Source organism: Archocentrus centrarchus, chromosome 19 (genome assembly GCF_007364275.1).
Source record: "Archocentrus centrarchus isolate MPI-CPG fArcCen1 chromosome 19, fArcCen1, whole genome shotgun sequence".
Classification (NCBI taxonomy): Eukaryota; Metazoa; Chordata; class Actinopteri; order Cichliformes; family Cichlidae; genus Archocentrus; species Archocentrus centrarchus.
This window is the reverse complement of record NC_044364.1, coordinates 18,467,958-18,484,845: the sequence shown is the minus strand read 5'-3', so window position 1 is coordinate 18,484,845 and position 16,888 is coordinate 18,467,958. Positions and strand designations below refer to the sequence as shown.

The window sequence follows — 16,888 nt, the reverse complement described above, 5'->3', positions numbered from 1 at the left end:
ACAATGATGTGATGACTATTAAGAAACTTAAATCACACACTATTTAAAATAACACTGACTCAGATGACTCTTTAACTCCAAAACTGAACATTTACTGAACGTGAACGCAAGATAGAAAACCACACTTTTATATGCAAAATGTAAGACACAAATGAAACACTAAAACACTTGTATTCTTATAATACCAGTAAAAATATTGAACTCAACCTTAGCTTTTCCCAATCAGTCCAAATGGATTAGGCTTATAAGGGTTAATTCTGACTACTCCGTCATTCAAATATACACAGTCACTTAACAGTACTCATACATGGGCCCCACACACACGCTGGCATTCACACAAACGTTGCAGGCCTGATTGATGCGTGCTGCAGCACAGTGGCGAAACTCCTCTTCACTCACCGATAGCTGCACCAGAAACGTCTGACTTACAGTTCCGCGTTGCGAACCAGCTCACCCTCTCGTCCCCTCCGGACGACAGTCAACCAGTTCTCGTCTGCAGTCTGTTTCCGCTCACCACTCGCCACCGACAGGGCAAAGAAGATGGCGCTCGTCACCGCGACGAGCTCCTGCTAGCCGTTAGCTGCTAGCCGCCGATGCTGATGCCTCGCTCTGAATCACCGTCGTCTGCGGCTGCACAGCTGTCGGGCAGGCGGTTTCCCAACGCCTCCTACTAACAGTCACTGGATAGTATTTACTAGTCAGTTCTCTTTTGTTAGTTTATCGTGTGCTAGCGCGCTCCGAGCCAACACTGCTGCGTCCGTTCTCCGTTTCTCTCTCTTCTCCTCTCCTTCCTCTCTCACACACCCAGCCAAATACAACAGGTAGACATGCACAGACCACCTTCACTGACCACTCAGAAAATACGAACTAAGAGTGTTAGCTCTGTTACATTCAGCAACTTTGTAAGAAAACATTATATTTACATAACATTATTCCTCTTCCATTACACAATACACATTATATGCAAAGTACATTACACTCCTGTTAACTTTGCTTTTATGTCCAAAGGAATTAAGCTTATTTAATCCCCATTTTTCCATCCGGGCTACACCCTCCCCCTTCTAGAATGTTTTGATGTCCCCATCAAACCAACAGCTTAGCTAATTTGAATCTCCATGCACTGTCTAGTGAGATTCAATTTAACGCAGGAAGGGCATAAGGCCATAGGGTGACACCAGAGGGTCTGGCAGGGGTGGCATCGTGAATCTCTGTACGTGCCGCTTCCAACCAGCACTCCCTGGCTCAATACAGTTAAGGGCTGATCAGATGGTCTTCCCAGTTCATCATAACTCAGTCTGACAACTGGCTTCTTGACTCTCTTTGTGCGTTCCGTTGGAGGGTCCCTGTCTTCCAGTAGCGCCTCCCTCTCCACTGCTACTGCCTGTAAGTCAGTAACTGTACCTTCCTCAGAGTTGTGAAGCAGATTTGGGGAGTCGAGAGCTTCTGGAGTTGAGTCACCCTCCTCCAGTTCAGGGGATGAAACTTCTAGAGGAACTACGCTTGGGGCTTGACCTTGGCCTCGGTCTCTCAACAACAGACCTGGCCGTGTCAGAAGTTTCTCACAGTCCATATGTAATGATCGTGATGGGCCTGCATATTCACATTCAGACTCTGATGAGAACATGGCATATTCCTGATCTACAGTTTGTTTGGTCGCTGCGAGTCTCCTTTGGGATCTTGTGACCGGTGTCTGAAATGATTCGGGCTCAGTGTCATTTGGCAGTCTCACTAGATAGCCAATCGGTAGTAAGTGGTTGCGGTGTACTGTCTTTTCTACCCCCAGTCCCTTCTCAGGTTTTACTCTGTAGACTGGTAGGTTGGGAAATTTCTCCACCACGACATATGGTGTAGATCGCCACTTACTTTTCAACTTGTGTTTGCCGGTAACACCCAAGTTTCTCAGTAGTACTCGGTCTCCTTTTCCCAGAGTCTGCTCTTTCACATGTTTATCATGAGCTTTCTTGTTTCTCTGATGACTCTTGTCAGATGCTTGTGTTGCGAGGTGGTATGCTTGACGCAGATCAGCTTTCAGCTTAGCCACGTACTTGTGATGTGACAAACTCTTTCGATCCTCATCCAGGGCACCAAAACAGATGTCCACAGGTAGACGTGCCTCCCTGCCAAACATGAGCAGGTAGGGCGAGTACCCTGTTGCTTCGTTCTGAGTGCAATTGTAAGCATGCACCAAATGACTGAGACTCTGACTCCATTTCTGCTTTTGCTTCGGATCTAGGGTTCCGAGCATAGACAGCAGCGTACGGTTAAATCTCTCTGGTTGTGGATCTCCTTGAGGATGGTAGGGCGTTGTCCTAGACTTCCGAATCCCCAACATTTTGAGAAGATCTTGAATGAGTTTGCTCTCAAAATCCCGACCTTGATCAGAATGTATCCGTGCCGGAAGTCCATAGTGCACAAAGTATTTCTCACAGAGAATCTTGGCAACTGTGGACGCCCGTTGATCTTTGGCCGGAAAAGCTTGGGCATATCTGGTAAAATGATCGGTTACTACAAGGATGTTGGCATACCCCTGGGAATCTGGTTCCAAGGACAGAAAGTCTATGCATACCAGATCAAGTGGTCCGCTACTGGTAATCTGGTTTAATGGTGCAGCTCTTTGGGGCTGAGCTTTACGCGTGATACATCTACCACAGTTTCTTATGTACTGCTCTACTTCTGCACACATTTTGGGCCAGTAGAATCGATCCCGTATGAGTTTAACAGTCTTGTCCAATCCTAGATGACCGGACTCATCGTGCAGCGACTTCAGAACCATGGCAACCAGCTCCCTTGGTAACACTAGCTGATATACCTCATTACCAGATTGCCTCTGCACCTTTCTGTAAAGCAGATCATCTCGGATCACCAACTTATTGGCTTCTCTCTGAAGCAGTACGGCTTCTGAGTTGGCCTCCTTGTCTGGTGAAAACAGGAATTCTCCATTCACAGATTTCTTGACTGGAGCAATCACTGGATCATTATCTTGCGCTTTAATAAGTTCTGCCTTACTTATCTGGGTCAAAGCACTGTGGTCCAATCGAGTGGGGAAAACAAAACACTCTGGGAGTGCCTCAGGGGAAACCCCTAATGACTCGGCATATCCCATGTTCCCTCCTGCCGACTTTCTGCAGGAGATTTGCTTGCAGAGGGCTTTGACACTGTCGAGGGGCATTGCTTTCCACTCGGGGCTCTCCGATGGCAGAGGATTGCGTGACAGTGAGTCAGCATCAATATTAGTGCTTCCAGGTCGGTACTGTAAAGTGAAATCGTAAGTTGAGAGGGCAGCCAGCCAACGATGACCAGTGGCATTGAGCTTGGCTGTGGTCAGAATATACGTGAGGGGATTATTATCGGTCCTCACCGTGAACTGAGCACCATACAAGTAATCGTGAAACTTGTCCACTACTGCCCATTTCAACGCCAGGAATTCAAGTTGGTGCACCGGGTAGTTCTTTTCCGAGGAACTGAGCTTTCGGCTAGCAAACGCCACAGGTCGCAAACCTTCAGGATGTTCTTGATTGAGTACTGCGCCCAAACCATGAAGGCTGGCATCTATGTGTAACACATAGGGCTTGGATGGATCGGCGAATGCCAGAACGGGTGCATTTGTGAGACAGTGTTTAATCTTTTGAAAAGCCTCTGTGCAAGCAGGACCCCACCTATCTCCAAAGGGTTGATTTACACTGTAATAGGTCTTTTCTGGGACTTTAGCAGTTTTCTTCTTTCTCTGAGTGGGTGGGTAACCTTTGCAGAGCTCGGTGAGTGGTCTGACTTGAATAGAGTAGTTTTTTATAAAGCGACGGTAGTACCCACAAAACCCCAAGAATGACTGCAGTGATGGAAGGTCAGTGGGTTGCTTCCAGCGAGTTACTGCTTCCACTTTGCTTGGGTCGGTGGCAATACCATTTTCAGACACTATGTGTCCTACATATGTCACTTGAGGTCTGCAGAACTGACATTTGTCTATTGCCAACTTCAGTCCAGTCTCTTCCAGTCTGTCAAGGACCTTGAACAGTCTTTGTTCATGTTCTTCCAAGGTTTTTCCAAACACTATTAAATCATCCAAATACACTATGACCTCAAGCATGTGCATGTCCCCAACCGCTTTTTCCATTACTCTCTGGAAGGTTGCTGGGGCTCCTGTTATCCCTTGGGGCATCCTTTCGAATTGGTAAAATCCCAAAGGGCATATGAAAGCGGTTTTTTCCTTGTCGTCTTCTGCCATTGGGATTTGATAATACCCGCTGCGCAGATCCAGGACTGAAAACCATCTGCTTCCAGACAAACAGTCCAAGGCCTCGTCAATTCGAGGAATGGTGTACTGATCAGGAATAGTTCTGCGGTTCAGTGTTCGATAGTCCACGCACATCCGCAACTTCCCCGTTTTCTTTCGTGCCAATACGATGGGTGAAGCATAGGAACTCCTTGATTCCTTTATTACTCCTGCAGCCAGTAGTCCTTGAAGGTGACGGCGCAAATCATCCAGATCAGCAGGGGCCACACGGCGAGACCGTTCTCTGAAGGGGGTGTCGTCATTTAGTCGTATATGATGGTGCACTCCTTTAGCCAATCCAACGTCCCACTCGTCGGTTGAAAACACATTACTTCTCTCTGCAAGTTTCTGTTTCAGCCTCTCTTTCCATTCAGCTGGTATAGGGGAATCCCCAAAGTCGAACAGTGATGGGTCCAGCTGAGATGAAGCTCTTGTGTGTGTGCCAGGGATGTCAGTCACTATATCCACCACATGCAAGTGTGCAACCACAGTACCCATTGGAATGGCAGTGGCTTTGAGGGACTCATTGCGCATAAGAACCAAGAACTTGTCTTTGTCAAGGGTCTTGGAGAACAACACCGTTGGCTGCACTAACACACTTGGGGGAAGAGCATGTGAAGGTGCACGTTCTGTGATCAGGATACTGTCTCCGATCGTGTGTGTTTCTTTGACTTTACAGATGGCTATATGGTTTTTCCCAGCCGGAATAACCAGTGGTCCAGGACCCGTCCACTTTACTTCGGCTACAGGAAAGTCATCATCTGTAGGCAACTCGGACTTAATGGTAGGTAAGGGCTGAGACTGCGAAACGCTCACCTTGCTGGTGCGAACAGTTTTTGGGCTCCCCTCTTTCTGACTTGAAGACAGAGGTCTAATTTTGTGAACATTGGTGCCAACTAGAACAGGTATGGTATCTGAGCAACGAGGATCTGGGCACACTAAAGCAAGAACTGGGACAGCCTTCACGTTCCCTTGGGTCTTTCCAGGCAACTCCAACTCAATTTGGATGTAGCCTCGGTAGGGGTAGCTGGTCTCTGACTCACTTAGGCCCCAAATATCTAAACCAGTGACAGGTTGGAGAGGCACATGAGGCAAGTACCTTGAATACCAACTGTCGAAAACTATCGTTACCTGAGACCCGCTGTCTAATAGGGCAGTGCAGGTTATGCCATCCACCTTCACACAGGCAGTGGAGGGTGGCCCTACGAGTCCTTCTGGGACACCAGCTGTGTGTACACTCACAGCGCTCCGGTTGACCCCTACATTTGTGGTAGTTTGTTCTTTTGCACTACCAGGAGCTTTCTGGCTTGCTTTCAGTTTCCGTTGGGCATGAAGGAGTTTCTGTATCACTTTTGGGTAGTTCTCTGGGGATTTACATTTGGTGGAAATGTGCCCATCTTCGCCACAGCGATAACAGAAAAAGTCACTGGGATCTCTGAGTGCCGTAGCTCTCTGATGCATGCGCACGGGAGAAGTCTGGTTACGGAGCGGTGACACTACGGGCTCTTTGCTGGATTTAACAGACATAACTGAGATCTGCTTTCTTAGTTTCACCACTTCTTTCTTTAAAGCTTGAATGTTGTTGTTCTCTTCCAAGCTGTTGGGCTCTGCCTCATCCGTGGGTGGAAACTCAAGGGAAAGGACACATGGAGCCCCTGACGCAGCCGTGAGCCCACTGACTTGGGTTTTGAGGTCTTGGAGCTCAGCTCTAAGATCCTGGACATATGCCCCTGTGGGTACAGTAGCACTTTTGACATGCACAGCTTTTGTGGGGTTAAGTCTACGGCGGGAGGCTTCATACTCTTCTTCAATGCGCACCTCATTCAGCAGCTGCAAGAAAGTAGGTGGATTATCTCTTCGCTCCCTCAAACGCAAACTTAATAACATCATGTCAGACCTTGTGGCTCCTTTAATGAGTTGATCAAGGCGGGCTTTGTCTATGGAAGTCGGGGACAGACCTCCTTTTTTCACTACTTTGTTCAGGGATCTTTCCATCCTTCGCAGAAACTCAGAAAGTTTTTCACCGGGATGCTGGCATAGCATTCTGAATGAGAAGTACAGTTCTTCTCCTGTCTCTGGTGTGTCAAATGTGTTCTCAATCACATCCACGTACCCTTGGGGTGTGGCCTCTGGGTTATTAAAGCGGACGGCCTGCAATATCTCCAAAGCAGGACCTTTTACACTTTCCATTATTCTCATTTTCTTTTCTTTGTCAGGCCGATCATATTCCTCTATCATCAAACGAGCTTGCAATATCCAGTTCTCCAATGGCTCCTCTCCTGGGGGAGTAGGGACAATCCCTGAGAAGGTTCGTAGCCTCCTGTAGTTGCTGTTATCACTTACCGGCTTGGCTGTGCTTTGCAGAAGGTCTCCCACAGCTCTGATGATAGCTTCCGGAGAAGAGGCCTGAAGTGGTGGAACAGGGCCTAACTCTGTTGGTGGCAACTGCAAGTCCTCTGCGAGCACTTGGTCAGCTGACCCTTCCTCCTCCTCTGAATATCCAACAATTCTCCATGGTGCATTACTACCTTCTGGCAGGATGTCTAAGGGAATAGCTTTGGGATTTACTTTCTCTCTGCATTCACACAGTACAGTCAAACATTGACTCTGAGGATCGTACATGCGTCCTCTGACTTTAACACGTCGAAGAACTTTAATGGATTGCAGAGTTCCTTCTATGCGTTCAATCTCAGTGTCTTCAGGAACATCTTTGAGCAGAATGGCATGGGTAGGGTTAATGCCCTCTCCTTTACACCAATGCCGTAACTGTGCCATCCCTCTGGTGTACCAATTTCCCTTCTATTACACAGAGTCTGCTTACTGGTTTCCTCCGAGTTTACGTATAGCTTATTTTCATTTCAGATTATCTCTACTTAAAGAGTTGTCTGAGCCAGTAACAAGGGTAGACTAATATTAGCATTTATCCCAGCAGTGCCTCCATTTTATGTAGCACCCCACCGCTTTATATTGTGTTCTGACCGGGAACCCCAGGATTGACCAAACTAGGTGGGGTGTGGGTCCGATGCAAAGTGGATACCACGAAGGTTCACTTGTGGACAATGATGTGATGACTATTAAGAAACTTAAATCACACACTATTTAAAATAACACTGACTCAGATGACTCTTTAACTCCAAAACTGAACATTTACTGAACGTGAACGCAAGATAGAAAACCACACTTTTATATGCAAAATGTAAGACACAAATGAAACACTAAAACACTTGTATTCTTATAATACCAGTAAAAATATTGAACTCAACCTTAGCTTTTCCCAATCAGTCCAAATGGATTAGGCTTATAAGGGTTAATTCTGACTACTCCGTCATTCAAATATACACAGTCACTTAACAGTACTCATACATGGGCCCCACACACACGCTCGCATTCACACAAACGTTGCAGGCCTGATTGATGCGTGCTGCAGCACAGTGGCGAAACTCCTCTTCACTCACCGATAGCTGCACCAGAAACGTCTGACTTACAGTTCCGCGTTGCGAACCAGCTCACCCTCTCGTCCCCTCCGGACGACAGTCAACCAGTTCTCGTCTGCAGTCTGTTTCCGCTCACCACTCGCCACCGACAGGGCAAAGAAGATGGCGCTCGTCACCGCGACGAGCTCCTGCTAGCCGTTAGCTGCTAGCCGCCGATGCTGATGCCTCGCTCTGAATCACCGTCGTCTGCGGCTGCACAGCTGTCGGGCAGGCGGTTTCCCAACGCCTCCTACTAACAGTCACTGGATAGTATTTACTAGTCAGTTCTCTTTTGTTAGTTTATCGTGTGCTAGCGCGCTCCGAGCCAACACTGCTGCGTCCGTTCTCCGTTTCTCTCTCTTCTCCTCTCCTTCCTCTCTCACACACCCAGCCAAATACAACAGGTAGACATGCACAGACCACCTTCACTGACCACTCAGAAAATACGAACTAAGAGTGTTAGCTCTGTTACATTCAGCAACTTTGTAAGAAAACATTATATTTACATAACATTATTCCTCTTCCATTACACAATACACATTATATGCAAAGTACATTACACTCCTGTTAACTTTGCTTTTATGTCCAAAGGAATTAAGCTTATTTAATCCCCATTTTTCCATCCGGGCTACATAAACAAACCCAGACAACAAGGCAGCAAGCAAAGCGAAATATGACGCATGAATGAAGCTGCTGCATTAAAAGGAAACAGGAAATCAACAATGACATGCACAGATACAAAAGAACAAAGAGAAGGGAAAGTAACACAAAGAGACGTACAAGGATAACATCACAGCTGCAGACATGCAAACAAACACGCAACATGCAAAAGGATACAGCAAGATGCAAAATTAATCCATCTGACTGCAAACTGGTTCAAAGCCTCCACAAAAAAAGATTACCATTGATTAACTCTGAGGCCCTCATCAGTGATGTAAACAGCCCCGACCCCACTCTGCAGAGACAAATACATGATTCTTTCACCCTTTCGCTGCTCACTGCAGTGGACAGCTATTCAAAAACTCTTCTATATGCATGTTCTGTTGTTATAGCTGCATATCAGCCAACACAGTTGTTTGTTTGTTTGTTTTTTTGTTTGTTTGTTTGTTTTGTTTTTCAGGCCTAAAGAGAAATAAAAACAGTCTTTACTGAGATTCTCATAATTCAAGCAGTTTTTCTCTCCTGAATGCTGCGAATTTGGAGAAGTTTTATTTAAAAGCCAGAAAACACATGAGCTTATCAGAGGCTTAAGATAGAAATAGAAACAGAGTAGAGTTATTTTGTAGTCTTTTAATGCCCCTTTCATTCTGAAGGGCTCAGTCTGTGCTTAAGGGCCCATTTCCCATAATTCATCAATGATCACACAGTTACTGGAGCCTCTGTTCTGATACTAATATGAGGACATTAAGAGCAGAGTTTCCGTGGAAACAGGGGTGTGGCCCAGGTAATGGAAGACTGCTGGTCGTATTATTCCACAGACAAAAATAGTCCCCAAGAAGTGCTCGGCTTAATCCTGTTTCAGGAAGATTTGATGAAAACTGCAGTGGCCACCATCTGCCTTATTCCTTCATTTAGAAAATTACATAACAAGATCCTTTCTTCTGTTCCCATGGGGCCCATGGGCAATTGTCTGCATGTATATGAAGGCACGAATGCTTAAATGTTACATTTATAGAGCTTAGAGTTGTAACAGGTTCAAGTCCTGAAAGTGTTTCCCACCTCTGGCTAAACTGGAGTTCATATTTTGGGTAAATCACTGTCTGGAAAACACGTTTAAACCCTGAGTGCAAATTGGGAAATGAATGAAACACGTACTGAAGGGGAGGCGATGAGTGACAGTATAAATGAGCCTGTCTGTTAGAACAAACTATGACTGATTGCTTTTGCTGACATTTCAGATGCTGGTTTGGGAAGCGAGCTGGCGTCTACACCGACTACATCTATCAGGGTCCCATGATTCTGGTTTTAGTGGTAAGAGTCTCTTTTTTTGTCCTTCAGTAGAAGCACGTGGCACTGAACCTGTTCAGCATCATTTGCAGGTACAATTAGTCCTCATTATGTCTTTAAAATGCCTGACAGGCATGAAAAGTTGGAAAGTTTAGCACATATTTCAGTGATTAATGAGCAGGCCCGGTGCTATTTCTATCAAGATTAACGTTTAAATCTCTGCAACTTGACAAGCTTTGGGGCTTGTTTTGGACTTTGGGTGTAAAAACATGAATAAAATCCAAATATATGTTCAGTCTTGAAGGAATTATCTCTTACGCTGGGCCATTTCCACTCCCTGAGGGGACGCCTTTCATCAGGAATCAGCTATTGTGAATCTGTCTTGTCACTTGAACTAAAAAGATCTCTCGTCTGAATCCAGTTTGGCTTCAAATTACAGCCAGCATGAGTCTTAATTCTAAACTGTTAACCAGAAAAAGACTTCTCCTTCATCATTCACATTGCTGTGAATCCCCCTCACCCTGCCAGCAGTCCCCTGTGATCTCAGCCCTGCAGCAGGGCTTGTGTGAAAGGTCCCCTAGATTTTACAGATCAGCTGGCACTTGGACTAACCCTCTCCTAACCGAGCAGCCAAAATGCTGTCCTCAGCCCACTGGTGCAAATATATAGATTAAGTCGAGTTGTGAGCTTAATGCAAGATTCAGATGAGTGTGCTTTGAGTATTCCACATTTTGAAGCTTCAGCGTGAGCATTTTAGTCGCTACTAATGTGGTTTTTCTGCAGCCCAATGTCAACTTAGTTTCATGAAAGGGTGGAGTGCTATGTTAAACACAAACTATGTAACACAGCAAGTCATAATATTTTCACATAGTTCCATTAAAAAGTCTCCAAAAGTTACCAACAACACAAACATGTTTAGCAGACTGTAGCAGGACACCTGTCAATCAGGCCACGCCCCTCTCTGCAGGATCCAGGTGGTTAATAAAAATTCACCCAGCTCCAATCATTTTCTCGTACCAGGTTCTAAATCATGCAATTTTATAGTTTTACACTGGAGTCTATGGGGACTGACTCACTTTTAGAAACAGCCTCAAGTGGACGTTAGAGGAACTGCAGTTTATGCCACTGGTTTGTTGGCTTTCTTTGTCAGTTTCAGAGGTTTGCTCTTGATTTTTACTCAGAGCGCCACACTGACTGAACTGAAACATGGCAAACAGTCTAAATTATGCTGAACTTTGGCAGACAGAAAAGATTGTTTTACAGTAAGTGTTTAGTGGACAAACATTTTAGTGCACTCTGACAAACAAACGTTCACTTAAATGCTGTGTTAAGCTTTTTAAATGTTTACACCATTGAATGAAGACAAATTAAGCAATTATCTGCTGTTTATGAGCAAATACAATTATTTATTCATTTTGCTGTGAGTGCAATCTGTAAGGATGAAAAGTCTGCATGTAGGAGTGGAAGTTGAGTTAAATAGAAGTACAGAGCATGATGCTTCCTTTTTCTGAGTGTTTTGGGCCGTGGGGGCTGTTCAGTGTTCCCTGCAGGTTGACTGAAATGGTTTGATGGTTTGTGTTCTGGTGTTTTGGTTTCGAGCATTGTGAAAGCTGAGCTTTTGGCTCAAACCTCCATATTTGAAACTGTAGCATTTTGGCCATGTTTAATATGAGCATCCACTCCTTGAACAGGACACACTGTGTATGACAGAAAATTAGGAGAAGCAGAATTAGTCCTGCTTAAGTAGAGGACCTGAGTGCTTCCTGTCCCTCTGCTGTCCACGTGTCTTCACACACTGTTTGATCCTTTCTCTGCTCGGGCTTGACTGTTTTGTCTCTGCTGGCTCTCGACTGGTTAAGTGACCTCCCCACCCACATCCACAACAGCGCATCCCTTTATCTTCGCTTCATGGTTAAAAAAAATCATCTCTTGAAGAGGCACTGCACATTCTCTCCTGCTTTACTCGCCCCTGAAGCAGATATCTGTCTCCTCTAATATCTGCTACTTTTCCTGGAATCTCTCCAGTCTTGCTTACAATGGCATGTTCTTGCAGGCTAGCACTTAATCCGACAGGGTCATCATGGGGTCAGCAGGAAATTTGTGGTGTCTTCTCTGAGGGTGCTGCGACGGTGAAGTCTCCAGGCCTCACCACCGTTGACTCTTAATATCAGCAATAAAGTGATGTGCTGCCTTAATGAGGGAATCTGGGATGTTATTAAAAATTGCATGAGTTTAGTTAGAACAGTAGAGTGCATGGTTCCTGACAGGCTGCCATACATCTGTTCAAGCCAAGGTCGGGTCAAACTGGCCCTGGAAAGTATTCTATGTCTATTTTTACTCCCATGTGACATATTTCACACTTATTGCATGAGCCATTGATTTTGTCATTCGTCACATAGTGGAAAAATAATCTCCAGAAGCACTTCAGATATACAAAGAGCAGTTTTCAGCCAGATTAAAGGAGAATGTAGGCATTATGTTAGTTTTGTCTCCCTGCCAGTAAAGCCTCCTGTTTAACTAAAGCCTCAAATAGCTTAGCGCCTTATCGACATAGAGCTCCTCGTCGTACAGAAGCTGCTAACGCTGACTGACGTGCACCTCAACACCATCAACGCTGGGTTTATTTTGAGTCATCACCATCCTGCTGCCATAAAGAGTGGAGGAAGAAATGATTTCACTTGCAAGTAAGAGCAGCAAAATATTAAAATACTCAGAGCATTATCAGCTAAAGGCTGTAGCCCGTCGGGGCAGAGTTTGATTCATATGTAGCTATTGGGTAGTTTATCACATTTTGTAGCTGCATCATGTTTAATGTTGGACCAGCCGACAAGAGTAGCTGTGCAGCACCTGCAGGAGCAGCACAGTTTATCCCTGACATACTGGAAACCTGTCATAGGGTCACCATAGGGTGACCCTATGACAACTGGGATGGATGGATGGATGGATGGATACAAACCTCCTCTGAGGCAGCGCCCTCTCTGACAAACCTGATGTAGGAGCAGGTCATGATAGCAGGTACTGATCTGAGCTTATTGTATAATATTATACTGCAGTATATTTCTAACTAACCTGGCAGCTCTTTCTGCTTTCTTTAAAGATAAAACACATTTTGGGGTCAACTTGAAAGAACGGCAGATGTGAAATGTCAAAGTGAGGTCAGAGGTCAGATGTGACATGATATTTAAAAAGAGGTGGAGTCTGAAACCCCAAAGATGGTGGGTGACCCGCCTTGAAGTTCTTTGTGATGAGACTGTGCACATGCAGAGTGTGTTTCACAGGAGGAAAAAAAGGCTTTTTAAACTTTATCTTGGGCCAAATTCACCAAACTTCTGAAGCAGTTTTTATTGGTGATTCTTTACTTTCATGTCACAGTCTGAGGGTTCGCATGAGTTAAGCTTTGGATTCTTTAATATTTCTGTGTTTGGATTTCTGCAGGATTTGATTTTATTGCTTTTCTAGTGCTCTGAGTCTCTGGTTATTGTTAGGGTGAGGTCTGGTTTCATTATTTCAGTAATTTTACACCCTTAGTTTTTGTTTTATTATTTGTGTTTTTAGTGCTTATTCAGACTGTTTCACTGTTCTAGGGTCAGTTTATGCAGATCTGTGCAGTCCTGGGTCATTTAATGCCACTCATGATGTTTTTTTTTCAGCCTTTTTGGACTTTCTTTGTTAGGAACTTTTCAGCTATTCAAACATTTATAGAACTATTTTGCCACCTGTGTCCTGCATTTGGGTCCAACACTTCACATCATTACAACCATCCAGTGACCCCTGAAACTAAAGCTATGGCTCTGGACCCATTTGCTTAGCTGGGGACTTCAAAATAATCAAACACATTTTAGTTGCTTTAAGAAGCACTTTGGTTTAAGCATGTCAACAGCAGGGTCAGCAGGTGAGGTGACCAACTATAAGATGTTCTGCAGTTGGTGCGAGATCAGAAAAAGTAGATGTTTAAAAAAAAGCAGATGTTTGGTACATCAGAAATGTACCAAAGCACCCGAGCAACTGTATGAACACTAATGCATGTGTTGCCTGAAATAGACCCAACAAATCAAACTTTCCAAAAACGACCCTGCCAGCTGTTTATGAAATTATGATTATGAAATTAGTTTTCTTTTCAGTGCAGCTACATGTTCTCATTTTTAAACACAAACAATAATAAGCTGCAGTTCAATCAGAGAACAGAAACTGGCCTAAAGGTCACAAAGTCTTTACAGATAAAAACTGTTTGGTCTGTGAACTCCACATTTTAAAGCGTCAGCTTTAGCTTTTTATTCATGTTGGTTTTCTGGGCCAGAAGTGACCTTTAGAGGGTGGAGCGCTCAAAGTTATCAGCTAATGTTAGCAGATCTCACACAGCTCAAACCCTTCTACACATCCCGTTCGGCAAATCCCATATCAGCCGAGATGTTCAAGCTTCTTTTGGATGCATATGCTTCTGCAAGTCGCTTTGCAACCCACCTTCAATCAAGCTCCTCCTGTTCATGCTGTGTCTGACCTCATCACTGTCATGACTGCTGTCACTGATGCCGGCTCGGTTCTGTACTGCTGCTGTCCCTGCATGTTTGTGGAACACGATCCAAGCTGCGCCACCAGATAGAAATGACCGCATATTTTGACTATAGTGGTCTTGATGGAAATGCAGTCAAGAGGTGCAGTTGAGGGATCTCAGTTAGCTGAGATGAAGCCTCTGAGGCAAAACCAGGCTGTAAACATGCTGATTTCTGCTGTAAAGTTTGATATTTGGAGTCCAGGAGCACTGACCGGCTCTCTGAGTCAGCCTTGTCAGTCCCAGAGGTGGCAATTTGAACAGTACACAGAAACACAGGTCTCCTGTGGAAGGAGATGAGATTTGCAGCTGGAATATATTTTCTGTAAGCGCACCAGCTTTTAGTGAACTCACTAAACCAGCAGGCTTTTAACCTTATAGGTATTCCTTTCATTCACCTTCACTGTGACTCATTTTAACTGTAATTTTTTAATATATTTGCTTTGTTGTCTTTTCGATTTATATCAACATAACGGTGTTGCTGAATCTGTCCACTGCACAACGAGTATGGCCTTAGGTGCTCATAAAGAAACCTTGAACCTCAGTGAACAGCAGTAACAAATCAATTCTGTCAGAAATGAGATATAAGATCATTTTAAAAGCCACTTATAGGAAAACAGAAGGTGAGCGGGGTTAAACGGCATGAGGAACACGTCAATGAGGAGCAGACTGAGATAAAATAACCTTTCTCTGACACTGACACATTCTATAAAGCCTTCATAAAGACTCTCATATTGATGTGCTTTGATTTTCCCACAGATCAATTTCATTTTCCTCTTCAACATCGTGCGAATCCTGATGACCAAACTGCGAGCCTCTACGACATCAGAGACGATCCAGTACAGGTAATCTGAGCATAGCCTGCAGTGAAAACACCCTCTCTTTATGGACCGGTCATTTTTCCAAAGATCACCTGCTTCACAGTTTTCTTTGTTATATGTGGTGCAGAAACCTTTTTGGGTTAAGGTGCTGAACAGTACTTAGTAAAAGTTGCTGGGTTAGGTTCAGGTTAAAACGTGCTCTTTCACAGCGTAACCCCACGGGCACAGACGCCAAAGGACACCTTATGTTTCATTGAGAAAAAGGCAGGTATTGACTGAGTTCTGCTGCACCTGAAGCACAGCGGTGACCCTGGATCCTCACACCTTAAATTAGCCACGTTTTACACTCGATCCTCTGTGAGGTAAAAAAGGATCCGGGGCGGCCTGTGACACACACACACACAGCTTCAGCGAGCTGAGCCTGTCGGTCACGCTTGTCTGATTTCTGCTCTCCATGCCTGCAGGAAAGCCGTGAAGGCCACGCTGGTCCTTCTCCCTCTCCTGGGAATCACCTATATGCTGTTTTTTGTCAACCCAGGGGAAGATGAGATCTCTCAAATTGTCTTCATCTACTTCAACTCCTTCTTGGAGTCCTTCCAGGTACGATTTGTTTAAGCAGTATACTGACATCTTTGTGTGTGTGTGGGGGGGGGGGATTTTTGATTTCTTTTCCTGTACAAAGACTCAGTAATTATAATGATGGAACTGGGGAATGATTAAATGGGTGCGTGTGATAAGCTGCTGTGTATCTGTGATTAAAGCAGGATCACAGCATTGATGTTTAGCACGGCCTCCTCTTTGTTCATGTTCTGTCCTCTTTTTATCTCCCCCCTTCCTCTCACACAGGGCTTCTTTGTGTCAGTATTTTACTGCTTCCTAAACAGCGAGGTAAGCAGAATCACACCGCCTTATTGATTTAACATTTTGAAACCCCGCCCCTCTGCTTCACACGCTTATTTATATCTCCCCCTCTTCAGGCAGCTCCACGCTGCATTTTGGTGGCTGCATGTTGCTGTGCGCGTGCGTGCGTGTGCATGTGTGTGTTTGCAGGGAATAGAGTGATAAAGCTCAAAGCTCTTATATTTAGGGCACAATTAAGACTTGTCATGTGCCGACATAAGTGACATCACTCTCTACACTTTATGACAGTGTCAGCCCTAATTTGGTTTCATGGCGAAATCAGGGCTGAAACCCTCTAGAAATAGAACTCAAGTATTAATGTGCATGCATGGAGGGATGCTACTTTATTTTTAATGTGAGCATTTTTTAATATTAATATTAGTAGTCATAGTTTTTGCATTTTTAAGAGTATCTGTGTTATAGAAAAAAAAGATTTATGTTTATGCACATTTTAAATTTAGTAACAAAAGCATGAAGCGTTGCTCCCCTCCTGCTCCTTCCTGTCTTCAAGAACTGTTCTCTCCCCCTGTTTGCTGCATCTCCAGATGTTTTCTTATGAGCACACTTACAGTTGTTTGTTTGCTTTTACATATTATACGCAGCATAAAGCAGAAGTGAAACAGACGCTACAGCAGAGGCCAGCGAGCTTTAGGCTGATACAGAAGAAACACTATATTTAGAGTGCGCGGCCCTGCTAGCAGCTGTGTGATGCTGTGCAGATCACCACGCTGCTGCTTTAATGCTAACACCAGCTAACCTGCTAACCTGCACTGTTTATGAGCATTAAAGTCCAGCTGAGGCTTGATGTTTGAAGGTTTTTGGTCATAAATTTAATAAAATTTTTGACCTGATGATGAAACTGTAATGCATAGAGAAGGTCAACATTAATAAGTGTCATTTTACTCAAAACCTTGAACGTGACGCTCGA

General features: G+C 44.6%; 2 protein-coding genes across 2 annotated transcripts in view; one reads left to right on the top strand and one right to left on the bottom strand.

The window, feature by feature from the left end:
• Positions 1–16,888, top strand: part of LOC115798019 (corticotropin-releasing factor receptor 1-like) — a 91,485-nt gene that overhangs the window by 61,549 nt on the left and 13,048 nt on the right. Inside the window, exons 10-13 of the mRNA XM_030754666.1 lie at positions 9,642–9,714; positions 14,999–15,084; positions 15,525–15,660; positions 15,907–15,948. Coding sequence (XP_030610526.1) covers positions 9,642–9,714; positions 14,999–15,084; positions 15,525–15,660; positions 15,907–15,948 — 337 coding nt within the window. The remainder of the gene's footprint in view (positions 1–9,641; positions 9,715–14,998; positions 15,085–15,524; positions 15,661–15,906; positions 15,949–16,888) is intronic.
• LOC115798018 (uncharacterized) lies at positions 972–7,314 on the bottom strand. The gene is made up of 2 exons (XM_030754665.1): positions 5,880–7,314; positions 972–5,777 (listed from the first exon to the last, which is right to left on the bottom strand). Exons 1-2 carry the CDS (start codon positions 7,043–7,045, stop codon positions 1,097–1,099), a joined length of 5,847 nt encoding a protein of 1,948 aa, XP_030610525.1. The 5' UTR covers positions 7,046–7,314; the 3' UTR covers positions 972–1,096.